A 26,729-nucleotide genomic window follows, 5' to 3' on the forward strand; every position below is an offset into this window, starting at 1 on the left:
ATTGGAAGGGCAGCCAATAGGGCACGTCCTCTCAATTTCTCCACTCAAAAGGGCACTTTAGCGCGAATTTCTCCACTCAAAAGGGCACTTTAGCGCGACGTTTTCATCCGTGGGCGCACCAGGGGGAGCGGTCGCCCCCCCTGCCCCCCCCTGAGTCCACCAGTGTTGCAAGGTCAGCAGATCGGCAGTTCGAACTCCGGCTGGCCACCTGTCTACGTGTCCTTGGGCAAGACACTGAACCCCAAATTGCTCCTAATGAGTGGGACGGTGCCTTGCATGGTAGCTAGCCGCCATTGGTGTGTGAATGTGTGTGTGAATCAACCGGCCACGCACAGGAGCTCCTTGCAAGATTTCTGATCAGGGAGTTAGAAGGATACTTAGAAGAGTAGCCAAAGAGCCAAGGACCACTAAGAAAGTGCACCAGAAAGACTTGGAGGCAGCAGGTGCAACTGTGACAGAAAGGACAGTATCTGAATCTGAATCTGAATCTGAATCTGAAGTCGGCAATACACTTCACCGCCATGGCCTCTGTGCACGCTCAGCCCGCAAGATTCCACTACTGAAAAAGACACGTTGAAGCTCGTTTAAGGTTTGCCAAACAACATTTGGACAAGCCAGTGAACTACTGGGAGCATGTACTGGTCAGATGAGACCAAAATTGAACTTTTTGGCTGTCACACAACACACCATGTTTGGAGGAGAAATGGCACTGCACATCACCCGAATAACACTATACTAACAGTGAAGTTTGGAGGTGGAAGTATCATGGTGTGGGGCTGTTTGTCCTCTTGTGGTACTGGCAGACTGCATATCGTTGAAGGAACAATGAATGGAGCCATGTACAGAGAGATTCTTGAGATGAACCTGCTGCCATCCACCAGGATGCTGAGGATGAGATGGTGGTGTACCTTCCAACAGGACAACGATCCAAAGCATACAGCAAAGGAAACTCGCAATTGGTTTCAGAGAAAGAAAATCTACCTGTTGGAATGGCAATCACCTGACTTAAACCCAATTGAACATTGGTGGAAGCATCTTAAGATCCAGATTCCCAAGAGGGTCCCCCGCAATCTTCAAGATTTAAAGACAATCTGTGTGGACTAGAGGAATGAGTCGAAATCACACCTGAATACTGCGGGCGATTAGTTACTTCCTACAGAAAGCGCATTGAAGCTGTCATTACAAACAAAGGCTTCTCCACTCCATATTGAATTAATTTCAGTTAGTGTGTTCAATACTTTTTTCCTGTTTCAATCCACTTTATTACACATAACTTTATTTACATATGGACTTTAATGTTATGTTGTGTGGATTGTTTGAGTTAATTCCAAAGTCTGGTGCAAATTTCACTTGAATAGGCTCATTGGAAATACATTTACTGGGCAAAATGTTCATGTGTTCAATACTTATTTCTCCCACTGTAAGTGCAGTGCATTTACCATTTACCATGTATCAACACTCAACAGGTCTCACTGCATGATAAAACACCCAAAGAGGTTGCGGTCTTCAGATAATATAATATAATAATATGGTCCCAGCGGGAATGCCAGAGTGCTTTTTTTCAACCTTAGGGCACAGTAGAGTATACATTTCCACAAGACAAATAGTCAGACAGACCGCTTTTTATTTTTTTCTTAAAGACATCAACAATCCATATACTTTATGTACAATATGTAAACAAGAGAACATGTAAGACAAAAAGGAAATAATAAACATGCTCATAAGTAATATTATACAGTCACTTGCCTTTACCCTCTCCAATGCACTTCATAATAGTCTGTGTAGCAGGTTTACCTTGTTAGAGTAACAACATCGGTTGATCCGATTTCTCAGTGAGATGGTAACACGTCAGAACTGAGGGTCCAAAGTCACATTCATATGAAGTTACAATGCATTTTCAAATAAAAACTGATGTGTCATTGTCCAGAGCCAAGCTGTTTCCAGACATTTGCAAATGTGATTTTCACAATAAAACAGTACTATAAAAAACAGAATCTCATATGCTTATCATAGCACTATAAATATTGTCCATGTGTCTTCTTACAAAACTTTGTACAATTTTACCTTTTTATAGTTTTTTTTATACATCACAGTTCAGTAAAATCTATGTATACACTGAAGAACTACGATATAAAATATGAATATGAACCAATAACAAACACACAGGGGAGTGTGAATACAAACTTTATACTAATATGAAAGTGTTGAAGAACACCGCTAACACATTTCCAAAGATGCCCTGTCAACTGCAGAGAATGATGAAACCCTTTCAACTTTATTAAAAAATACCAGTAATGACAACCAAAGGGAGACATTTTAAGTAACAAACTGTCATACAAATTGGCTGGCACACTAGATACCATTGTCTCTTTTACTTTTGGTAGAAAACCCCCAAAATCAAAACAGTCTTGGGGTATCTCTTAAGAGCAGCATAATAAGTTTCAAGTTTAAAATGGTTGCACAAAATGTCATATTCTGATCTTTTGATACAATCTTCTGTAGACCCAAATAGAATAGAGAGAAAGAGAGTGAGCGTAGGAAGAGAGGCTTATGACAACATAGAGAAACCATTTTAGACTCAGATGAATGAAGGACAAAATGAGTGAATCCACATCGACAGACTTTCTGAAGAGGAGGGGTGGGGGGGGCGAGGGATGATTTTAAAATGTCTGATCACGAAGCAGACGTCGGATACAAAAGACAGGGAGATGAGTCAGTATAATCAATAAGGGACAAGCCTTCATGCAAGGAATGTCCCTGGCGTTAAACGCCCAGCGGCCAGCAGATTCCCTGTAGGACGTCATACTAGTAGAAGAGTGTGGGCGTATGTCTGTTTATAATGCCTCTGTGATGTTCCGTACTGAGATTAGTTGTACATTCCCAGATTCGTTGGTTGAAGAGAGACTTTGTCTCACATCTTCATTTCCTGGTAGACAGGTCCTTTTACTCATACATCTTACAGACAAAGATTCTACAGTCAAAAACACGAGTCTGCGGTCAGTGTAGTGGTTAGGGCACAGTAACACCGCCGGCACTGTCCTTGCCCTTGTCCACTCCGCAGGTAGTGGAGGAGCCTTTGTCTGCGGGTGGGGGTCCTGTGCCAGGTGGGGGGGGCTGGGTGTTGGGGGACGATTTGGCTGAGGGGTCAGAGGTTGACTCCGCCTCTGGTTCCTGCTGAGCTGATGCTGCGGGAGCAGAGGAGAGGGAGACATGAGAGCTCGGAATTTCACAAGCGTTTGTCTGAGAGAGATAAGAGACAGACTAAGAGAATGAGTGTGTGGCCATGCACAACCAACCAATCAATCATTCATACTGCCTTTTGTTTACTGAAAGTATCTACTACATACTAGCCATACTACATACTATTTAGAGCCTACTGCTTAGTAAAAATGTATGCAGTAAGTGACACGTTTCAACAGGTGACACCCCACATCATCTCATACTGAGAAACCAGCTGCAGCTCAACCACGTTGTTCACACTGTAAAAAGTTTCACTATCGTCCGGACTTCCTGAATAGTGTGCAGTGAATTCATACTACATGGAAAGGCAAATCTAGTATGACATCCTGGCATTTTAAACATAACTTAATTTCGTAAAGAAATAATAATTTAAAAAAAAGATACTGCAAAACGTTCTAATTTTAGGTTGCGGCATGAGCATTCAGACATGGCCAGTGTGGTTGTGTGTGTGTGTGTGTGTGTGTGTGTGTGTGTGTGTGTGTGTGTGTGTGTATGCATATACCTGACTGTGTGCAGGACTTCATGTGCTCTGGCCAGTGTGGTTGTGTGTATGTGTGTGTGTGTGTATGCATATACCTGACTGTGTGCAGGACTTCATGTGTTCTGGCCAGTGTGCTTGCTGGCAGGGGTAGTCACAGTAGCTGGTGTTCCAGCAGCAGTAGAAGATGGCCTCCTTTCTGCAGTTGGCACACCACTGTTTCTTCTTGGTCTCGTCTATGGCCTGCTGCTTCTCCACCTCCATCTGCTTCTTCACCTCCGCCACCAGCCGCTCTCGCTCCTGCTCCAGGCTCTGCCTCATCTCTGCCATGGTCAGCTCTACAGGAGAGACGGGCAGACAGCTTTAACCTTGTATATGGATAGGCAGGCAGGCCACCCCCTTATTCTCATAGAAAAACATACAATTATACTCATTTAGACCCATAAAAAAAAAAGAGAAAAAAAAGTAATTCTTCCTTCTTCTAGCATTATGACTGCCAACAGCCCCTTGTCCTAGCATAGATGACCTTTTCTTATGATGACTGACGGATAGATGATTCACTTACACGATTTACTTCGCTTTGGATAAAGGCGTCTAAATGCCAAAAATGTAATGCACTAACCTAAAAGGTGATGTGTAAAGAAATTGGCGAGTGAAACATACCCAGGTTGTGCTTCATCTCTGACAGCTCTTGCTGATGTAGCCACTGAAGCTTCTCGATCTCGATCCTCAACCGTCGGATCTGGGCAAAAGCATTAGACAGACAGAGAGATGGGTACTTTATTGATCCCAGAGGGGAAATTAAGGTGTTACAGAAGCTCACACCACAAACAGAAGCAACAAAATAAGAAGAAACTATTATACAGTAGGATGAATCAACTTGAATTACCATGAATTAACATCCCCAACATTAACATTCCAACAGTCACCATAAGGGAAGAGCTCAGTGGTATGGAAGGTTTGTGTGCCATGCATTCACTTTAGGGATGTCCCGATCCCATTTTTTCACTACCGATACCGATACCGATACCTGGGCTTCAGGTATCTGCGATACCGATACCGATCCGATATTAGTATTTATTGTTTTACTCCTCAATAATAACAAATACTTCCCCAGTATAGCCAACAGTTGGCTATTAAAGACTGCCAGCCTTTATTCAAGCAACAAAAACAGTACTCTGCACTGCAGTACTCAGTGACCAACTGGTTAAAACAATTTAAACAGCAGCATTCAGCATTGTAGAAGAAAAAAAAGAGTTACTGTCTGATTTCTAGTTTTAGTGCCTTCAGGTTTGTATTCTATTTATCTTCTCTTACAAATGGCAAATCAATTATAGGACCCTTTTTAAAAGTGTAGCCCGCTGGTGAGACCAGAAACCAGTCGCAGAATCGAAGGAGTGTCAACAATATCTGGTTTTCGTTTTTTGTACCCAGTCCATATAATAAAAAACAGTTTAACCATCACTAAATACTTATAATCTGTGTATTGGATTAACTGTTCTCGTTTGTCGGAGGCTACCAGTAAGTGATAATGACTTGTAAACATACTCTCGTTTTAGGACGTGTTCAAAAGCAAGGACTGTGTGTTCATCTAGTTAAGATGGGAGTGGAGGTGAGGGAGCTGATGAACTGGGGCTGGGCTCCCAGAGAGGCAGCGCTAAACTGAAAACAGACGCGCAAACGGATGCATTCAGAATGTAGTTATGTGTTTTTAGCATGTCCATGTTCTCTCAGTATGTTGTGATGATATAAAAACGCAGTTAGACGTTCCTAGCGATGTACCACTGTTAGCTGTTAGCCGCTAGCAGCGTTTGTTGTTGTGGTTTGGTCAGTCACTTTTCTCCTGTCGCATTCCCATTCGGTGCACCAACATTCAAATACTCGTGTCGTCTTGAATTTCTTTCCGATTTCAATGTCTGACGCATCATTTGAAAGCTTACCATCTACACCACAGACTATGTAAATAACCGAAAAATTACTTAAGCAAATGGTTTATGATTTCACCAGCTAGCATCATGACATTGTCAGACTCATTACACACAGGTAGTCAACTCTAATGCCCGTGACCACTGACTACTACTGTTGTCATCACGTGAGTGACACGTGATATTTTTTTTCTGGTGCGATCTGCGATCCAGCATTCAGGACCAATATCGCAGCGATATCCGATATCAATATCGGATCGGGACATCCCTAATTCACTTCACACCAAAGCCTGTTCCTGTACTGCATCTCTCTCACCTCTGCGATGGTGTTTCCCGACGTGCTTTTGGACAGGTCGTTGTAGATTTCCGTCATCGTCCCTTTAATCGTGTCCATCATCTGAAAGGTTCAGGACGTAAGACCGTTGAGTACCACAGATATTGACCACAGGTGTCCACAGTTTTTTTCAGTTTTCTGTCGTCCATTCTAGACACATAACATTTCTTTGGGAAGTCCATAAACTATATCCATATTCATAGATCGGGAAACACTAATGCGCATATCGCATAATCGCAACGTCCCTGGTTCGATTCCGGGCCATCGACAATGACATATCCTGCATATGTCATCTCTCCTCTTTCTCACCCATCCTTCCTACCAATCTCTACTGTCTCTATCCCAATAAAAGCAGAAATGCCCTAAAAACATATATAAAAAAAGAAAAAGAATAATTAATAAATCGTGCTGCTGACTTACTTTGTTGGTGTACTTAGCAATGTCTGCCGCTACATCAGCCGACCCCGTGGGGATTGGCAAGTCTCCTGCCATGAAAGAGGAAGAGGAGGTGCTCGATGATGTAACCAAGGTAACTGACGAGGTGGTTGTTTTCGGGGGGTTATCTGTCTGCTGCACTGCTGGGAACAACATTTCAATTAACGATTCTAAAGCACTGTCATTCAACAACAAGCTAGAAAACAAACAAAGATGCAGAAATAGGTCAAATAGGGTGTGTGTGTGTGTGAGTGCATGTTTAAGTGTGTGTGCTGCTCAGATTAATTGCGTGTTCACCAGTCTAGTAAATACCTGACTATATGAAATATATCTGATAATTGTTGCTGTTTGTTGTTGTGATATAAGAACAGTTTTATTCAAACTTCAAAAGTAAACAAACATACAGTTGAGGCATACAGTTGAGGTGTGTGTGTGTCTGTGTTGATTTAGTGCATTGTAAGAGTGTATGCGTACCTTTTGCTGCCTGTCTGGTCTGGTAGCGTGTACTAGAGGAGGACTGCTGTGTCTGTGACTGCGTCTGTGACTGCGCCTGTGTCTGTGTCTGTGACTGTGACTGCGGGCTGACTGTCTGTGCCGGCATGGGAGGGGGCGTGTCCCCCTGCTGCTGTTCCCGCATTTGCCACTTCGACTGCGAGGACGTCGGGAACTTGTTGGTGGGGTTCCACACCACAGCTCGCTGCACTGCCTGAGCCGTCTCTTTGGGCAGCAGAGGGCGCTGTTTCTTCACAGCCGAGGCGCTCAAGGCCGCTGAGGAGAGGGGAGGGGTTGAGGTGGAGGAGGCAGGAGAGGGGGCGGCGGTGGCGGAGGAGGAGGAGGAGGAAGAGGAGGATGAGGGGTTTACGTTGGGCTGGCCGGAGGCTGTGGTGGAGACCAGGTTGAGGGCTGCAGGGATGGAGGGCTGAGAGGGGTTGGAGGAGGAGGTGGAGCTGGAAGGGGCAGCCACAGTGGCGGCGGAGAGAAATTTGCCTGATCGGAGAAAATGGGTCAAATAGTTTAGATGTTGACAAAATAAAAAAGCGCTTCCCCCCCCCCCCCCCCCCCACCCCTCAAAAGATTCTCATAACATTAAGTCATTAAGTCATTAACAAAGCATCTCATAATACAACTCTGGTACACGTATGAAAGCCGCACACACCTTCCAGCTTGCCGCCGCCACCACCGGCGGCCTCTTTCGAAGCTTTCGCGGCCGACGCCGTCGGTTCCCTCCTGGCCCTCTTGCGGTCGCGGGCCCCCGGGTCGTCACCCAGGTCGATCACCAGCTCTCTCTCCGAGTCCGAGTCCTGTTCTGAGGAGGCGGCGGCGGCGGCCGCCCCCCTCCTCTCCTCCGGGCCTCTCGGCCTGTCCGCGGGAGGCTGAGCTCTGGACGTCGTGGTCGTCTTGGGCTTTTCCTGGGGGGCGTCTCCTCTACCCGGGCCGTTGCTGCCCAGCTTGTCTTTGAGCAGGGGTACAGGAGTGGTTTTGTGGTCCCCCCCCCCCGTCCTCGGGACCACCCCCTCCTTGTCCTCTCCCGGAGTGCTCGCCCGGGGTCTCTTCCTGTCCGCTCTGTCCTTGTTGTCGGGGGCGGAGCTCTTGGGCCGGTGCTCCTCGTCGCTGAGGTACTCGCTGTCGCTGGAGTCCGACTTCTCAGAGTCCTCAGAGTCGCTGTGCTCCACGCCCTTATACACATCCTCCGAGATCTCATCTATACCTGCAGGAGGAGAAAGAGGGGAGAGAGTCAGAGAGAGAGAAAGAGAGACAGACAGATGGACAGACAGATGGACAGACGGGGGAGAGAAAAAGAAAAAGGAGACATTAGATAAATGATGAGGGATTAAAGTGTCATCTTAAACCTGACTTTTGAGCCAAGGCTGGGGATAGCATTAGTTCAATGATGGCGTGTAGCTCAGGGGAGGCTGGTGGAGGTAGAAATCAAAAGATGGGCTCATTGTAATGCATGGCATTCGACCTCAAACTGCCTCCACTGGTGTGGTGTAGTGTAATGTAGTGTGTGTGTGTGTGTGTGTTGTTATATATATTCTATGCCATTTAGCTGACATTGCAGTGAGGGCATATTAACCCACAACCTAAGCATTGTCAGCACCATGCTCTACCAACTGAGCCACAGAGGACCACTGTGTGTGTGTGTGTGTGTGTGTGTGTGTGTGTGTGTGTGTGTGTGTGTGTGTGTGTGTGTGTGTGTGTGTGGTGGTCGTGGGCATATGTACCTAGTTGGGCCTTGCAGCTCTCGATGGTCTTGTCCAGGCTCCTGGTGGGTCTCTTGGGGGTGGCGAGGAGGATGGGCAGGCCCTGCTGCTGTTGCTGCTGCTGCACACTCTCACTCAGCTCCTTCAGGTCCATCTCTGCCTTCACACGGTCTGACACCACATAACACACACTCAGCCCCTGGACATGGCAGTACTCAACCCCCACACACACACTCCCAACACCAACACTCACACCCCTAACCCTCTAACCTTAACCCTAACCCTGCTGAAATATTCAGTGAGTGAGTATAGATCAATGTGACCAACAGGCAACCCAACACTGTCTGTCTCACTTCTCATACCGTTTACGTTACGTTTACATTATAAACATTTACATTTGTCTAAGTAAGTGAATCATCTATCCATCAGTCATCGTAAGAAAAAGTAATCTATGTTAGGACCAGGGGCCATTGGCAGTCACAATGCTAGAAGAAGGAAGAGTAGCTTCTGCTGTGACTAAACAGATGGCATGAGAGTAGCACTGTGCCAACAACAACAACATCATCATCATCAACAACAACAAACATGGCAGGGTTCTCCCCCAGAAAATCGAAGAGGGGCACCTCACCACCGTGTCAACTTGGCTCCGCCACATTTCAGAGCAAATTAAAGTGTAATAGGTAATGATAGAGTAAGTATCTTTGATCGCCAATGACATTGTTGTTGAAAGCGAAAATGTAAAAATGATTGTTTATCCAGGGCCGGTTTCACAGACAAGGCTTAAGCCTAATCCTAGACTAAAAAACATCTTCAATGGAGATTTTACATTGAAAGTGTGATTTAGTCCAGGACTAGGCTTAAGCCTTGTCTCTGAAACCGGCCCTCAGTGTTTTAGGGTCACTTATAGGGCTTTCACACCGGCAGTTCCGAACGCCGGTTCGCGTTCGCGTGCCGAAACCTCCGAACGTTGGCGCTGTCTGACGAACGAGCCCGCGTTCATACCAGTGTATCATTCGCCAGACAGCGCCAACGTTCGGAGGTTTCGGCACGCGAACGCGAACCGGAACTGCCGGAACTGCCGGTGTGTAAGCCCTATGAGTGGAGTTGCACACTAATGCACATACCATATCATCGCAAGATCCCTGGTTTGATCCCAACCCTCGACATATCTTGCATATCATTCCCACCTATATCATATCATATCACTCCCACCCATCCTTCCTGTCAATCTCTATCACAATAAAAGCATAAACACCATAAAAATATAGTACAACATTTTTTTAAATCAGTGTTTCAGCTGTATTTCTTTCTTTCTTCGCACATTTTGACACAAATACACATAGGTCAGTTTTGATCCAGTGCCATCCAGCACCACCTTGTTGAAAACCCCTGCCAGGTGATATCAAAGGAGGGGTGAGGAGGAGGAGGAGAGACTCACCCAGGTTGAGGTTGAGGATGCTCCCGGTGCCGGCGGTCCTCTCCTGCTTGGACACCAGCCCCTGAGTGAAGGGCTTTGGGCTGCCCGCATGGCCCATCTTCACGGACGCCGGGGATGCTGGGGCCAGAGCGACAACAATAAAGGGTCAGTTATCTGCTGTTAGTTATCTGCTGTAGTTATCAGCCTCCTGACTTCTGGATCAGCCTCCTGACTTCCCTTCTTTAGCGTTACGACTGCCAACGGCCCCTGGCCCCCCGAGCATTTGGCCCCATTACCTTTTCCCTGCTTTGACTGATGGATATATTCGATTCACTTACTTAGTCAAATGTATTTTGTTTTAAAATCGCTTTGGATAACAGCTAAATCTGCTAAAATGCCAAAAATGTCAATATGAAATGTGATCATCATATCACCCCTGTTGTGTCACAATTGCATTGGCTACCAGTAAAGAACAGCACACTGGCTTCAGGGTCTTGTTTCTAACATACAACAGCCCTCAACGGTCTTGCACCCGGTTATTTAGCAAATCTGATCGACTCCTACCAACCCTCTCGCACTCTCTGATCTAAAGAAGCTGGATTGCTTGCCGTTCCCTGCATCAAGAAGAAAACAGGTGGAGGCAGGGCCTTTTCTTATCCAGCAAGATAAGGAAAGAACCACTATTTTTAGATCTGTATACGATGACTCGTATCAGCTCCTCCGATATTTCTCTGTACCGTGTATGCTTTTATTCATGTATTGTGTTTGGTTTTTATATAGATGCACAGTGTGTTGAGACCCTGCTTATAATACACTTTAAAACTAAATAAACCTGAAACTTCAGCACTTATCGCGGTGGTTCAGAGTGAGAACATTCAGAAATGTACGATTCTCTTTATTATTTGGAATTCAGTGAATAGTGTCTCTCGGTGTGTCACATCTCTTTCTAATTCGTAATGTTGTGAGAGAGTGAACAGTGAACACACTCCGGTGTGACACAGTTAACTAGTGTAGTTAATTACCGGTGTGACCAGCTCAGTGGCCTTGCGGTTAGAGTGTCCGCCCTGAGATTGGGAGGTCGTGAGTTCGATCCCCGGCCGGAGTCATACCAAAGACTATTAAAAAAATGGTATCCGATGCCTCCCTGCTTGGCACTCAGCATTAAGTGTTTGATTGAGGGGAAGACTCTGCGACATACCAGCGTCATGTCCAGGGGGGTGTACTTATACATCAAGCTGCCTCACGCTACTGAAACAGGAGATGGGCTCCTGCGCCTATGGGCCGTTAGGCTCCAGAGCCATCGGGTTCATCTGTAGTTACCGGTGTAGTCCATCGACTCCTCTCCAGCGCTGTAGTGAAGCGGGGGGTTCCGGGGTCCCCTCTCCATCCCGTCCTGCTCCACGTCGGACCCCGTGTGCGCCGAGGAGTTGGTGCTCATGGGAGACCGAGGCATGTCCGTCATGGAGATCCGCCGGCCCATCCCGCCCGACAGGGAGCTCTTGCCCAGCAGCATCTTGGGAGACGCGGTCATGTCGAAGTTGAAGCGGATCTTCTCCGATTTCTCCAGCTTGACCGGCCCGGCGCCGGGGTTGGACGGGTCCAGCAGCATCTGGAGCTGGTTGTTGGGCGTGAAGGCCGTACGGAAGGGCGCGTAGTTGAACAGGCCGTACTTCTTTCTGATGTTCTCTACGTAGACCTCCATCTCCTGCATGGCGCTGTTGAAGATGCTCTTGGTCTTCTTCACAGAGAAGGGAATCTCTTTTGACATGAGGTAGCAGTTGTTGATGGGAACCCAGGCCCTGCAGAGAAAAGACAGGTTAAGGTTAGGGGTCTAGTGAAACCTTTTCTCAATAGTTAGGCAGTGTTTCCCACAGGATTTTGTGAGACTGTGGCGGATGGGGGGGGGCTTTCCGGACCTGCTCAAACACCTTCTGCAACAGCGCGGGCAGCGAGAAAAAACTGCGCAAAAAATACTTCTGGTTAGTTATGAGACTATGGTGGGAGAAAATTAGACTATGGAGGCCCGCCACAGTCTCGTCTATGTATGGGAAACACTGGTTAGGAACACAACTCCTCACATCCTCTCCTCCATCCTCAACTTGTGTCCAACTGAAAATGCATTGGAGGCGAAGATGCGAAGAGGCAATGCTTTTTTTCGTTTTTAAATATGTTTTTATGGCATTTCTGCTTTATTGAGATAGAGACAGTAGAGATTGACCGGAAGGATGGGTGACGGAGAGAGAGGAGGGATGACATGCAGGACAGGTCGATGGCCAGAATCGAACCAGAGACCCTGCGATTATGTGGCATGCGCCTTAGTGAGCTACACCACCCAGGCGCCCCCTCCAATGCTGTTTGAGGATGAAGCGAGTGGAGGACTTGATGAATCAGTTGAGAAAAGGCTCTAGAATAATATCGCTCAGTGTGGACTTAAGTCTTTAAAATAATAAATAAACACTGGAAATTGATAGTCATCCTCACTTTCATATCAAAAGCTGGGTTTACTCATCAAGTCTAACATATAAAATAAAATAAGATACACATCTGAAAAGTCACATTCACTCCCCAATTTCATCCAGAAGCTGTTCTTACCTGTCATGCTGTCCGAAGAAGCGGGCGTCCACTTGGCCGTCCTTCTCCCGCAGTGCCTTGGCTGGCCAGAAGGGGAAGCCCTTCAGCTTGGCCCACACCAGCGGATGGGGTTGACTCTACAGGGACCAGGGCCAAAAGACAGGTTTTAAGGGAGCATATAGAAATACACGTCCTGTGCTCTGATCTATTCAGGGAATATACAAATTATTATGAGGAACTCCCCCACATTAACATTTACCGGTTTCAGTCATAATGTGACTGAAAGTCCCTTCACAAAAGGTGATGATACTGAAACTATTCTTACACATGGCTCGCAAAACCAGTTGTCCCTCTTTTGGCACGAGGATAGGTAGCACTCTGGACAGACCTCAATCTCATTCATCTGAAAGAAAAACATCGGTTTGAACGTCATTAAAATGCACATTACACACTTGGGAGGGAGGAGGGAGGAATCTATTTTGACACGTGTACATCAACAAAACACAACTACAGCTGTCTATTCAATCGTGAAGCTATTGACACACTATGGGGTAGTGGTGGCCTAGTGGATAGTGAGTTGGACTGGTGATCAGAAGGTTATGAGATTAAATCCTATCTGGGAACACCACCACTAGTGTGCCCTTGGGACTTAGCCCTAAATGACTCCCGGGAGACTGTCCCTGTAATCTCTAATTGTAAGTTGCTTTGGATAAAAGTGTCTGCTATGTAAAAAAAAAAAAAAAGAAGAAAAGTACACTTACTTCATGTTCACATATTTTGACGACGACTTTCGCTGTAGCAGTTAGTTTGTGATTACCTGGAACAAAACCAAAAGACAGATCAAAACATGTAGACATGAACTCATCTCTGTCACAGGACAGACGAGTAGAGACATATAACCATGGCATGGTGTTTGTGACTTACCTCCATTGTAGATGATGCAGTTATGCAAAATCCATTTCATATCTGCCAAAAAGGCTTCAGTGCAGCCATACATTTTCTTTTTGATATTCTACAAATAAAGAAGGGAACAATTACCCAATTTGGACAAAGACAAACATTTCAAAGACAATATTGACATTAACTCAAAATGGCCATTCTCCCAAAAAATGTATATGTTTTTATGGCATTTCTGCTGTATTGGGATAGAGACAGTAGAGATTGACAGGAAAGATGGGTGAGAGAGAGAGAGAGAGAGAGAGAGAGAGAGAGAGAGAGAGAGGGGGGGGGGGGGGGGGGGATGACATGCAGGATGTGTCGATGGCCAGAATCGAACCAGGTAACTTGCGATGATATGGCATGTGCCTGAGGGCCCTATTATGCACTTCTTAACTTGCCGTCTTAAGTGTTAATTAAGACGCACCGCCAGGTTAAGACCTACCCCCACCCTTATTATGCGCTTCATACGCGCTACTGCTATTATGCAGGTGTCGATAGGCGCCCACACATAAGACGTAAAACTCCCGTGCATATATTGCTCATTGTGGGAGTGTTCATAATGTTAATGAAGTGCGCTAGGCGCCGCTGCTATTATGCGATCTGACTTTGCTCCTATCGCTAAGAAGTGGTTTGAAAAGTTCTTAAGTTTAGACTTCATGCACGTTTTGAAACACGAGCGCGCCTCCGCGGTTTGCGCATGCATGTGGGCACACATGAACACGCACGTGGCTCCACGGCAAGACGTCAATTACGGTCACAGTATAAATGCTTTATTTCAGAAGGGAGAGGCAGAGAAGCGCGCTGACCTCCTTCTCAGGACTTCCATAATAGCATAGCGCTAATGACTCAACGCAGCCGGTTCTTAAAGGGAATGGCACCTGGCACGCTGATTGGGTTGATTGAGAAGACGCCCAAAACACACCCATGACTAATTTCTTTGCTTAGCGCCGGGTTTTAGGCGCCCACTACAGCACGCATAATAGCAAAGTGGCCTTGACCACGCCTCCACGTCTTAAGTTTAGATCTACCTCCTCGTCTTATTGATGAAGTGCATAATAGAGCCCTTAGTGTCCAACGGCACTTACGCGCCCAGGCTTTCTAAGGTTTAAATGGTACCTTCTCTAGAGTGCAGAGGTCCATGGCATGAAAGATGTACTCTGCATAATCAGGGTGCTGCTCCAGAGCCACAGGCTTATGGAAGGGCTCAGTCTGCAGGGAAAGACACATACACATACATTTTCGTATTAGCCTCTAGTTGATCTTTTATACATCTGCACATTACATACTGTACATAAGCTACCTTAACTAGATCATAATTGCATATACCTCGAAACTACCGTACATGCCTTACTGTACCCATCACTATCATTGTCATATTTTTTTTTATATCATCCTCTTATATCACTATTTGCACTTCTGGTTAGATGCTAAGCTGAATTTCGTTGTCTAGTACTCTGCAATGACAATAAAGTTGAATCTAATCTAAATCTAATCTTCTTATACATCTGTACATACCATAAAAGTACATAGCTCATTGTATCCATCTCTTGTACTACCTACTGTACTTATCATACATACCCATCATTTAATAACTGTACATATCCTATTTTGTATACACCATCATGTCTTTGCACCATATCACTATTTGCACTTCTGGTTAGATGCTAAACTGCATTTCATTGTCTGGTACTTGTCCATTAGCTGATTTAATTCCACTCAATAGTCAATTCATACTAGAAGTGCGACCCTAATCCTAGTTTTAAGGTTAGAGAGGATGATCAAGGATTATAGTTTCTGTAGAAATCACCACTTTCAATGAGGAATCTTTCATTGAAAATGCTTTTTTTAGTCCAGGACCAGTCAGTGTCAGTCAGATAGACCATTTACATTTTTAAATGTTTTTTTTATAAATTTGTTTTTTCAGATTTTATCCCTTTTTCACCCAATTTGGTAGCCAATTGAACCCAACCTAGCATCCAATTATCCCCTGCCTATTGCATAGGATCCGCCGCACGACCCCGTGGCCGGCAGCCCCAGAGGAGGCCGCCAGCCAGACTAGCTGACTGGCTCCTCGAGCCCAGCACCGTTATTCCGGCACCCAGGGGGCGGTGTTGCGCGACGGATCCTTGTCCGGAAATACTCCTATACCGCCCTCGGGAGCGGCCGCCCAATATGCCGCTCCCCGTGTGTGCCCCGGCCATATCCGGATCTGGCGAGCTGGGATTCGATCCCAGTCCCCGGTGGGCAGCTTGCACTAGTGGCCAGTGCTTAGACCGCTACACCACCGCGGGGCACTACATTTTTAAATGTTTTGGCATTTAGCAGACACCTTTATCCAAAGAGACTTACAACAAATACATTTGTCTAAGTAAGTCAATCATCTATCCATCATAAGAAATAGTAATCTATGTCAAAACCAGGAACCATTGGCAGTTACAACGTTAGAAGAAGGAATTATTATTATTATTCTATCTATTTTATTCAAAAAAATGTACTACATAGTACATCTACATAGTAGAGAAACTGTACCCTCACCCCAGGCTGCTTCATCTTCTGAAGTGCGAACTTGAGCAGGTAGGAGAGCTGCTCCAACGTCAGCATCGTCATGGCTTTGCTCTGGGTCTCGATGCACTCTGCAACAGTGATTTTCTGCAAAACAGATAAAGTCAGGACAGTGTAGCTTAAAACAACAAATAAAATCACTAGTAAAACACAAAAAAAGCCTACTAAGCACAGGGACTAGGGTAAATAATACTGACTCGGGGGGGGGGGGGGGGTGTCAGGTATATCACATTATTTAATCTACACAGTCTAATCTGTTGGTGACAGGGGGCTGCAGAAATCTGTGGAGACTAAAGTTGGTGAGGGGGGGTTAGACCTAGCCTACTTCGACTTAAGCCCAATTTATACTTCTGCGTAAAATCTACGCCGTAGCCTACACTGTAGCTTGCGTAGGCCCGGAGCCTACGCCGTAGGTTAACGCGCACCTCTCCAAAAATTTAACTACGCAACACACCTACGCAGACCATAAGCACTGTGATTGGTCCGCTTGGTAGCACATGATTCCGACATGATTCCGACTCTCTCGTAGGCCAAAATGCGGAAGCCATGACAGAAATGTCATTTACTTTTTCTGTAATTACTTATTAATAAAGATTTGAAAAATTATGATAACCATCTTATTATCTTAGTTTACTGTCATTTCAATGCATTATAGACATTTTCTTTACAACAAGCATAACAAAAATAAGTTTTTTGATCGCTATTATGCCGCTATGAGTACACCGACCAACGCGACGCAGACTGACCAACGCAGAACTATAAATTGGGAGAGCCCTTGCGTAGGCTTGTAGGCTACGGCGTAGCCGCGCGTAAATTCGACACAGAAGTATAAATTGGGCTTCAGCCTAGCCTAAAACATCCCCCAACCCACCATCTACCTAACACCCCAAAAGAGCAAGCGGACAACAAGCCTATGGTAGAAACGACAATAAACACACCCCGCGCGTGCGAATGCGTACACCTAAAAAAAAGAAAAACACAAATCCACACGCACACACACGGGGCGAGATACCTCACACTCTGGACAGAACCAGTCGCCCTCAGGCTCAGCTGGCAGTTTGAGGCACTTGGCGTGGTACACCCTCGGGCAGAGCTCACAGCAGAGCACCTGGCCCTCGCGGTGGCACAGCCAACAGTAGAAGTCATTCCTGCTGTCCTGCGGTACAACATCAACAGGGTCTGTGGTGAGTGATGGCTGCTTCACATAGTAAAAGGGACCATGTCTTAGCTCTGACTGAAATGCAGGCAAGAGAAAACAAGGGAGGGCGGGTTTCAAAACACACGCAGAAAACAAACACAAAAGGAGCAGTGCAACATAAACAACAGAGAATCCCCCACAGTGGCAGTAAGTAAAAGGCAGGGTAAGCGATATGTAAAGGCAAAAATAAAGCAGGCACCAAACACAAGACTGCTGCTGGCTGATAGGGACTGTAGGGTAACGCGATCGCTCTTCACACCAGTAGGCTGTGGTTTTGTATATCCGTCAAGATATCGCCAACCTTTAAGAAGTCGTCCACGTGACTCTAGTGCTCAATTTGATTGGTGAAGTTCTCCCCCCCCCAGTGGACCAACAAGGCTGCGTTCAGAAGGGTAGTGTTGCGAAACGTTCAGATAGAAATATGATTATTTTTAGAACAGACAACTTTGCTCTCCGGCATGTAGAGTGAAGACACACTCGTCAGCTCTATTCATGATGACATTTCTATCTGAAACGTTCGACAGCACGTCGCATCTTACTGAACACGCTGCAAGACTTGTGTTGGGCATCATGCTTGACACCTGCACAACCCACGTCGACCAATCAGTGAACAAGACACAGTCCTGATCAACACACGGTGCCAGCTCAGGGCATGTGACTTGTTCATCTGTCAGTGGAACCCAACTCCAGGGTCATACGTGTCATGCATGTAAAACGAAGCATTCACAATACACGGGGGGGGGGTCAATCAGCAAAATAGGCTACTTTCGGAAAGCACTCGATATTATTCTTTAATGTATGCCTTATTATCATTATGATTATCAATAGTCAAGAGCCGTCACATCCAATCATTAATTCACATGATGCACACACAATGATTAAGTCTTTGATATGCATGGTTGCATAATGTGCATCATGCAGCTGTCTCACAATCAAACATGGGGTACAATAAGTGTTAAATATTGGCATACACACATATCTTGGCATTCACCACACACACACACACACACACACACACACACACACAGATCTTGGCATTCACCACACACACACACACACACACACACACACACACAGACACACACACAGACACAGACACAGACACAGACACAGACACAGACACAGACACAGACACAGACACAGACACAGACACAGACACACCCCCCCTTACCTGGTCTTTGCTGTTGCTGTGGAAAGCCCCGGGTTTCTTCTTCTTTTTGAGGGGGCTGGGGGAGGTGTCTGAGGGGGAGTGGCCGTTGGAGGAGTGGGTGGGACTGGGACTGGGTACCTTCCTCTTCTGGGGGGCCAGCGCCCGCTCTGCTGACCCGGGGTCAGGGACTGGTACACAGGGCACAGAGAGGGGAGGACCAGGTCACTCACTAACCCATGACATTACTATGGAGAGCTCATAGAGCAGCTTATGGGAGAGCCTAGGAGCCGGGGCTTGCCCAGTGACAGAGACCATGTGAGGTCTTACAGGCTTCAACCCCTCTGTTTCTGATTGACAGGAAGGATGGGTGAAAGAGAGAGGAGGGATGACACGCAGGATATGTCGACGGCCAGAATCGAACCAGGGACCCGGCGATTACGTGGTATGCGCCTTAGTGTGCTACGCCACCCAGGCGCCCCTGTCCTCTCTGTTTCAACAACAACAACAACACCTTTCTTAGTATCGCAAAGCCAGAGGTTGTAATCTCGCATTGCACTCTGCTACAGTAATTGAGCAATGCAAGGAGAAGCATGGAAATCAAGGCCACACTCCCATAAAGGTCAGAGGCAGTGAGAGGTCTATCTTCTTTTTTTTTCTGAGTGGGGCAGTCCCACTCATATTTTTTTTTATTTATTTTTTTTAAATTTGTTTTTCAGATTTTATCCCTTTTTCACCCAATTTGGTAGCCAATTGAACCCAACCTAGCATCCAATTATCCCCTGCCTATTGCGAGGGATCCGCCGCACGACCCCGTGGCCGGCAGTCCCAGAGGAGGCCGCCAGGCAGACTAGCTGACTGGCTCCTCGAGCCCAGCACCGTTATTCCGGCACCCCGGGGGCGCTGTTGCGCGACGGATCCTTGTCCGGAACTACTCCTATACCCCCCCTCGGGAGCGGCCGCCCAATATGCCGCTCCCCGTATGTGCCCTGGCCATATCCGGGTCTGGCGAGCCGGGATACGAACCCCGGCCCCGGTGGGCAGCATGCACTGGTGGCCAGTGCTTAGCCCGCTACACCACCGCGGGGCTTCATATTTTTCTTTTTAATGACAGATATAGTAGAGATTATGACAGGAAGGATGGGTGAGAGAAAAAGGGATGACATGCAGGATATGTCCGCGGCTGGAATCGAACCGGGAGCCCTGCGGTACATGGTCAGCGCTTAACCCACTACGCCACCTAAGCGCCCCAATCTTTGTCATTGTTGAAGAAAGCATAGATAGTCATGTCATCATACTGCAGAGGCATCTCTTAGTAAACGAGGACCTAAAAACTCCACAGCAGCACGTGACAGGGTTTGTGAACCCGGGCTCAAAACATTGACCGAGGTAGTTGTTGATACATTACACAAATGGGTACAAACTCTAAACATGCACAATGCACTCTCTGTGCAGCTGCAAGAGATCACCGGGCACATATAAACAACTCGCTATATAGCTCTAGTAAGGTCAGGAGTTCATATATACACATATTGTTCCTAAGAACTTGAATACGCTTTTCATGCTCAAAAAACAGCGTGCTCCAACACGTCAGTCGGTCTGAAAGGAGGAGGCAGCGGCCTGCTCTTACCTTTGCATCGCATGGACACGTCCATCGCCTCTACCACATCGGACTCTGTCTTTATCTCCTCCTCAGCCAGACTGCAGAGCAGGGAAGGACGGCACCGAGAAAGAGAGAGGGAGAGAGAAGAGAGGGAGAGAAGAGAGAGAGAGAGAGTCACAAACGGTGTTCACACAGTAAACAAGCTGAACACCACCTAAGGCATACTAGTCCCCCAGGACCAAGTCACCAGAGTTTTACGCAAGTTTTCCATAGTCATTTCGTCATAGTTGCCTCGTGCCCACGGCTTCACTGGGACACAATACATCTGGGATGCACATCACCCTGGAGGGCAACCTGGCAAGAGGTGGACAATAGCACAGGCTAATAGCATCATCAAACCCTTCAATGCTTTTTTTCTTTTCTCCCTCCAAATATCACAATTACAAGTCAGGCAAACTTCAAGTGCTGCATGTTTACGTTCCATGGAACGCCACTGGAGAGGATCTCCATGGCAACAGGTCTTTTATTCAGTTGGGCACAATATGTGCTTCACCACAACACATAAGGCCATCCAACCGAGAGGATGTCTCTCTCTCCCTGTCCTCCAGGAGAGAGGGGGGGAGAGAGAGGGAGAGACGAAGGCTTCAGTCACACAAAGGTCTGCATTCAATTCCTACTGACGCGCCAATGTTCACATCCTACTTTGGCCACCGACAACTCCTCTGTGATTGGAAAGTTGTTAACACACATATAAATGTCTCAGAAGCGGATACCGGCCGCTTAGTGGCGTAGCACACTAATGTGCATACCATATCATCGGCTGTCATCCGACCCTTGACATAGCTCTCTCTCTCTGAAGAGAGCTGATGTGGACTCCCTACATTATGAGACCATATGGTGCCCACTGGGCAGAAAGGGGGGGGGGCGCTCTCTCTCTCTGTGTGTCTCTGTCTCTCTGTCTCTCTCTCTCTCTCTCTCTGTGTCTCTCTGTGTCTCTCTGTGTCTCTCTCTCTGTCTCTCTCTACGTAATATAAAACGGTGCTCAGTAAAAGACGAGTAACCGTTAAAGAGAAGGCAGTCTCTGTGGGAATACAAACTCAACAACGGGTGCCCCCAAGGCTCCTCGGCCTATTCCTGGAAACCCTTGGCACCAGATCAGAAGCTCAAAGGAGTCGTCGTTGGGACTGGTTAAAGGGTTAGACTGATAAAACAGGCCTGTTCACAACAGCTAAATCAATATCAGAATTCCACAGAAAGAAAATCTATTCCTGCTGTATCAAACTATAGGCCCAAGCAAAAAAAACTGCCGACGTCACTTGTTCTTATTGAATGTTTTACTTACGATGACTGTTGTATAGTTGATTCGCTTTACTCGGACAAATGCACTTATTGCAAGTCGCTTTGGAAAACAAATAAAAAGCAGCTGCTAACTGACATAACAGTAATGTAATGTAATTCAATAAAAAAAAAAGGGGAAAATATGTCTCTTTATCCCACCCACAAATCCAACGCCCAAATCCAAGCCCTGTTTTTTGTGTTCCTAGTTCCGCTCTCATCTCATTTCCTCCACGGAATAAAAAAGAAGAAGAAGAAAGAAGAAGAAGAAAGAAGGGACCCTTGGCGATGAATGGGGTTCTTTGAGAGTTCAGCCCCTCCTTTGTCAGGGCCACAGAGGGCTTCGTTCCAAGGATGTAGTCCTATTCATCCCCCGCCTTAAGAACCCCCTCGTCAGGACCCACAGCGTGGCACACACTTCAGTCATCCACCGGTCCAGGCTGAAGATGCTTTTTATTTGGTCCTGGTGGCAGAGTGGAGGTGAGGCTAGAGAACCTCTAGGTTCAGGTGACTCCCACTAGAGAACTCTAGGTTCAGGTGACCCCCGCCCCTGGTGGTACTGGTGGCAGAGTGGTGACCCAGTTCAGGTGACCCCCCCCGCCCCTGGTGGCAGAGTGGAGGTGAGGCCAGAGAACCTCTAGGTTCAGGTGAGCACGAGACAGGAAAAACCTTTGAGGCGATAATCTAATAAAAGACAGTATCTTGGTATCTTTCTTAAACACGTTTGGCAGTGGGGGTCCAGAGGTGTTCTCCTAGAGGCCTGTTTATTGACCTAAGGATCGATGTCAGCGTTGCTCAACGTCGGAGAGAGGAGAAAGGACAAACAGTAGCAGAGAAAGGAGAGTCCTTCTGACTCTGGGTGTCTCTCATCTGGACGCACTCAAGCTTGAGCACAACTGTAAAAGAGACCGATCGCTAAACCTACTGACCCGGTAAAACCTGCCCTATAAACCGTGATGTCCTAGTCATCAAAGCAAATCAGAGACATTCGTAGTCAAACCTCATTCTTAACAATGCAGTCAATCCGTGATCCCCGCTGCAGCCCCAAAGACAGATGAGATCCCAATCTTAACTATTTCTTTGTAACATTCTGTACATAAACAAGCAGCACTATATACATCATCACCAACTGACACACGCAGACATCATCCATGATGAGTCAGGTCGTTTGGATAATGAGAAGAAAGTAGAAGGTCGCACAACAAGATAAACAAGAAAAGAAAAAGAAAAAAAGAAAAAGAAAGAAGCCAGCCAGCCTGTGACAGTCTTGTTTAAACATGCTAACGGATTAACCCCTCCGAGGCCTTCCTGTTCCGGACAGAGACACCGTGCGTGGCCCACATGAAAGAGAGATAACGTTAGCAACCCCCCCACACTGCTACGTATGCTCCCCCAGCACTCACTGTGTACCCAGCCCCTGCGTGAGGCACCATGGATCACACTCTTTATTATTATCTAAAAAATATATAAAACACAGGCCTCCTACGTACAGAGCAGCCAAAGTCAGAGAATAACCACCTGATCCTTCAGCTTCTGGCTCAACAAGACATTGTTATCCTAAAATGTGTTCTTCCAGAGGGCATTTTCAGGAGATCAGGAGCCGCATTCCACAAGCCTGCCAAAACCATACAAGAGCAGATAGAAGCAAAAATAATCTTCATCATCGGGGGCTCATGGAGGAATATTCCATAAGAGAACATGGGAGGACATTGACAAACAACAACCCTCTCCCTGTAAGGAAAGCCGGGTGGAAGGAGAGAGGGGGGAAAAAAAAACACACCACACTGACTGTGCCTTGAGAATCCACTCCTGAGAGAGACGAGCAGGGTTTTCTCATCACAGAAAACGGAGGCCACAGCTTGCTGCTGCTGCTGCTCCCCTCCCCCCTCTCCCCCATCCCCCACACTAGGGCTCAGAACGCAGGCTCTGGCACATCCAAAACAGGAGAACCAGGAGAGATCCGTCGAGATTACGGTTGCAACATCAAAAACAACGCCAACAACACACTGTTAAACCCGACAACCGGTGCGGCCCGGGGTACAGAGAGAGGGACACACAGGGAGAGGAGAAAGCCGGTTAATAGAAGATCAGTCTTATCTGTTTTACCTCGTCCTCAGTTTTTTCGCCCCTTCACTGTGTGCGCACGTAGAATAATAAAAGCTACAGTTCAGTCAGTGTGAGAAGGAGAGAGAGACGCACTGTGGGGGGAATAAAGACACAATCCGACGAGCTGTTATGTTTGTCTTTAAGGAGGATATGCTGCTGTATGTATATAAAGACACACCGGTGCGTTGAATGAGCTCCTACAGAGGGGGTGAGGGCTTCAAAACAGAATCCCTGCTATACTGTTGTGGTGTGAGGGTGCTGCCATCAGAACAGGACTGTTCTGTTCTGTATGGTTGTGCTGGTAGCACCGCCTTTAATCCACAGAGGATCAGTGTTGCTGTTGTTGACAGACAAACAACCGGCCCACCTGAAGCCTCTGACTCTTTATTTTATTCTATTGTCACTTTATTTTGTTGTTGTTGTTGTTGTTTGTGAGCTGCTGTAACACCTTTATTTCCCCTTGGGGATCAATAAAGTCCCTATCTTTCCATCTAGAGAGGATTGCCACTGAGGGAAATGGCCAGTCACAGACACACCCACACCCACACCCACACAAATTAGATCACATATCAACCTCTGTTTTTTCCTCTGTTATTAGGTTTACAGTACCTAACTGTCCACCCTTTAAAATAATATAAATTCTGTTATTTTAGGCCATGTCAACATTGGAAGTTCCAGAGATTTGTCAACATTTTACATTGTAATCACTGCACAAAAGAAATCTACACAGTCCATTACCAACATAATTCCTTTTTTTATCCTTATTGCTTAACCAACAACATGTTCTTCTTCAACATAGATAATTTACATTTATAGCATACCTTGTTTAAAAGCACAGAATATGTAAGGAAATCCTTCAGCCTGGTTTTTACATTGGGCTGAGAAGGATGAAACAAAGATGGCTGTGGAATTTTCCAGAAGGCCCTTGCTCTCCCTGCCGCTCTCACTGCGATTGTCAATCTTTAACCTCGGCTGCTGCTGTAATTGGTTGGAGGATCTGCAGAGGCGGAACAGGATTGGTCGGCTGTGGTATGCCACACGGATCACTGTGAGCAAGCTTCCCTCTTAAAAAACATTTCTGCTGCAATGCAGAGATTTCCCCTGCATTAAGACAGTGTACATTTCCTCAGTACAAGCGTATCTGTTTTGGGGCATGACTGAATGAACTGTTGGGGGAGATTTTAAACAGCCTCTTGGACGTGTTTTTTTAATACTGTGAGCAGTAAATTACTGACCTGCCGACCAACCCCCTTGGAGCTGTGGTGTCCAGTTTACAAGTAGCATTGCCTCAGCTATGTCAGTGGACAGCCACTGATGATCTCCTAAAGATAACCTGCCACTAGATTCATGATACATTACCACGGACAAACAGTCTGATACTCCAACTTCACCTAATGTGTGTTGAATGAATACGAGCTTATTTAATACTTGGCTGTTGGTTAAGTTCCGGTTTTGTCCCTGGGAGTAACCTTTAACCACAGTAAAAGAGGAAGCTGATGGTGTGCATGGCATAACCACCAGGACTAAACACTTTGAGCCAAACAACTCAGATTCAATTGCAAAGAAGCAGAGAAAATCCATTCTGTTTGTCACTGGGTTATGTTTTGCAACGATAACAACAAAAAAGTGAAAAGGAATTTCTTAACCGAACCGTTTCAAAACCGTCAAACCTGGTTTTTAATTGAAGTAGCAGATCAATGGTGTTTTTGTCTGCAGCTAAAAATAGGTGAGAGGCCATGAGCAAGTGCCACGGGGGAGAGAGAGAGAGAGAGAAAACAAGCTCACAAACAGACACATTAGAATGGAGTTAAAGCCAAACACCCCACCAGGCGCATCTAAAAGACACACTAGCGAAAATCACTAAAGTAGTAGTGCTTCTCTAAGAGGCAGTTTGGTTTGCAGAAGGGCAGCAGACAGGACTTTCCCCCTGAGGAGCTCGGAACACAAAATGGCTGCTGCTTGAGGTGCTGACTGTGTAGAGGAAGCCCTTTTACGATGGAGTGCTTTTCAGCAAACGTAGCACCAGCCTGTAAACGGAGGGCCTGCCTTGGGCCGTAAACTGAGACCCCTATATACAAGGAGCCTCAAAAACCTCCTTCCATCTAGGCATTGTGGGAAGGAAGAAAAGAAATGTTGAAACGAACGGAGTACAATTTTAAGATTTCCCCCCCCCCCCTCAGACAAACGCTTTACCGGTTAGGATGAACTGGATGAACTCACAAGACGGTGCGGAGGGGAGCTGACTGAGAGAAAGAACTGTAATTAAAATGCTTTGTCCCGGCTACCCGCGCCAAGTCACTGACTCGTTTGAGACGATGTCAATAGGTAAAAGAAGAAATACAGAATCGGAAATCTGAAGACAATTCTGACATCTCCACAATATTCTATTTACCCTCCCCTCTTGTCTGTCCTCCCAGACCTCACGTTACATGCAACCAGTGTTCAGTTAACCATCAACCCCTTCCTGGAGCCCCCCCACAGTCCTCCCAACAGGCACATCTGTTGCCCCTGCGTCCATTCTGTGGCCTGGCATGGCACACAAGAGACCACAACAACGAAGGCAATCTGCTTACAAAGGGTACATAACTGCTCCCCCTCCACTGCTCCTCTTCTACCCCCTCCCCTCCTCCTCCTCCTCCTCCTCCTATGCCACCCATCCCCCCCCCTCCCCCAACCGCCTTCCCACCACAGAACCAGGTCAGAGCAGCAGCAGAGAGAAGATAAGAGGTGGCCTTTTCAATGTATCTCACACACTATTTAGCATAATAAAAAAGAAAAGAAAGAAGAAGAAGAAAAAAAGAAAGAAAAGGATTTGCCATGGTCCACTCTCTCTCTGCACTACAGCATGGCCACAGGGAGGAGGCAGGGGTGAGAGTCTTTACCCAACCCCCCACCCCAGCTCTGTGGAGCATAGGGCCTGCCAGGCCTCCCCCACCCCCACCCCCAACCCCCAACCCCTCCTCCTTGTGGGGGAAGCAAACTGTGATTTCAGGTATTCACATTCATATTAACACAGAAACAGTCACAACAAAGAACACAAGGAGGAAGGAATGTTGTAATCAGAGTTGAGATAAAGAGACAGGGCTTACCTCTGTGGATGCATGGCTGCCTGACACACTGTTATGTCAACACTTATAAAACATGGAGGGCACTCTCAGCCCTCAGCTGGGGAAGGCTCCGCTCTTCAGGCAAGGCGATCAGGCCCGTCTGATGTAAGCCGGGCCCTGACTGGCCC

The 26,729-nt window shown here is 46.7% G+C and overlaps 1 protein-coding gene across 3 annotated transcripts; it reads right to left on the reverse strand.

Moving 5' to 3' along the window:
• Positions 1 to 1,622: 1,622 nt before the first annotated feature.
• LOC308159351 (MYND-type zinc finger-containing chromatin reader ZMYND8-like) lies at positions 1,623 to 26,707 on the reverse strand. 3 transcript variants are annotated; one of them, XM_080533121.1, is made up of 20 exons: positions 26,584 to 26,707; positions 20,081 to 20,151; positions 18,475 to 18,641; positions 17,118 to 17,339; positions 16,079 to 16,192; positions 14,660 to 14,752; positions 13,529 to 13,616; positions 13,366 to 13,421; positions 12,930 to 13,007; positions 12,626 to 12,741; positions 11,354 to 11,832; positions 10,055 to 10,171; positions 8,638 to 8,787; positions 7,569 to 8,120; positions 6,887 to 7,399; positions 6,398 to 6,462; positions 5,960 to 6,040; positions 4,382 to 4,460; positions 3,817 to 4,056; positions 1,623 to 3,185 (listed from the first exon to the last, which is right to left on the reverse strand). In XM_080533121.1, exons 1-20 carry the CDS (start codon positions 26,595 to 26,597, stop codon positions 3,010 to 3,012), a joined length of 3,471 nt encoding a protein of 1,156 aa, XP_080389247.1. In that variant the 5' UTR covers positions 26,598 to 26,707; the 3' UTR covers positions 1,623 to 3,009. The 3 variants fall into 3 exon arrangements, with proteins under 3 accessions (XP_080389247.1, XP_080389246.1, XP_080389245.1); XM_080533120.1 differs by having other exon boundaries at positions 6,398 to 6,552; XM_080533119.1 differs by having other exon boundaries at positions 6,398 to 6,555.
• Between the last annotated feature and the right edge of the window lie 22 nt (positions 26,708 to 26,729).

This window comes from Nansenia antarctica (assembly GCF_963989245.1).
Source record: "Nansenia antarctica genome assembly, chromosome: 6".
Lineage (NCBI taxonomy): Eukaryota > Metazoa > Chordata > Actinopteri > Argentiniformes > Microstomatidae > Nansenia > Nansenia antarctica.

Bases quoted from the DNA above. Each gene is read 5' to 3' on its own strand.
- LOC308159351 (XM_080533119.1), bottom strand. The intron at 16,193-17,117 runs GTATCTCGCCCC...TCTGTTTTGCAG, and splicing joins GGTTCTGTCCAGAGTGTGAG to AAAATCACTGTTGCAGAGTG. The intron at 6,556-6,886 runs GTACGCATACAC...TGTTGTTCCCAG, and splicing joins GACCAGACAGGCAGCAAAAG to CAGTGCAGCAGACAGATAAC.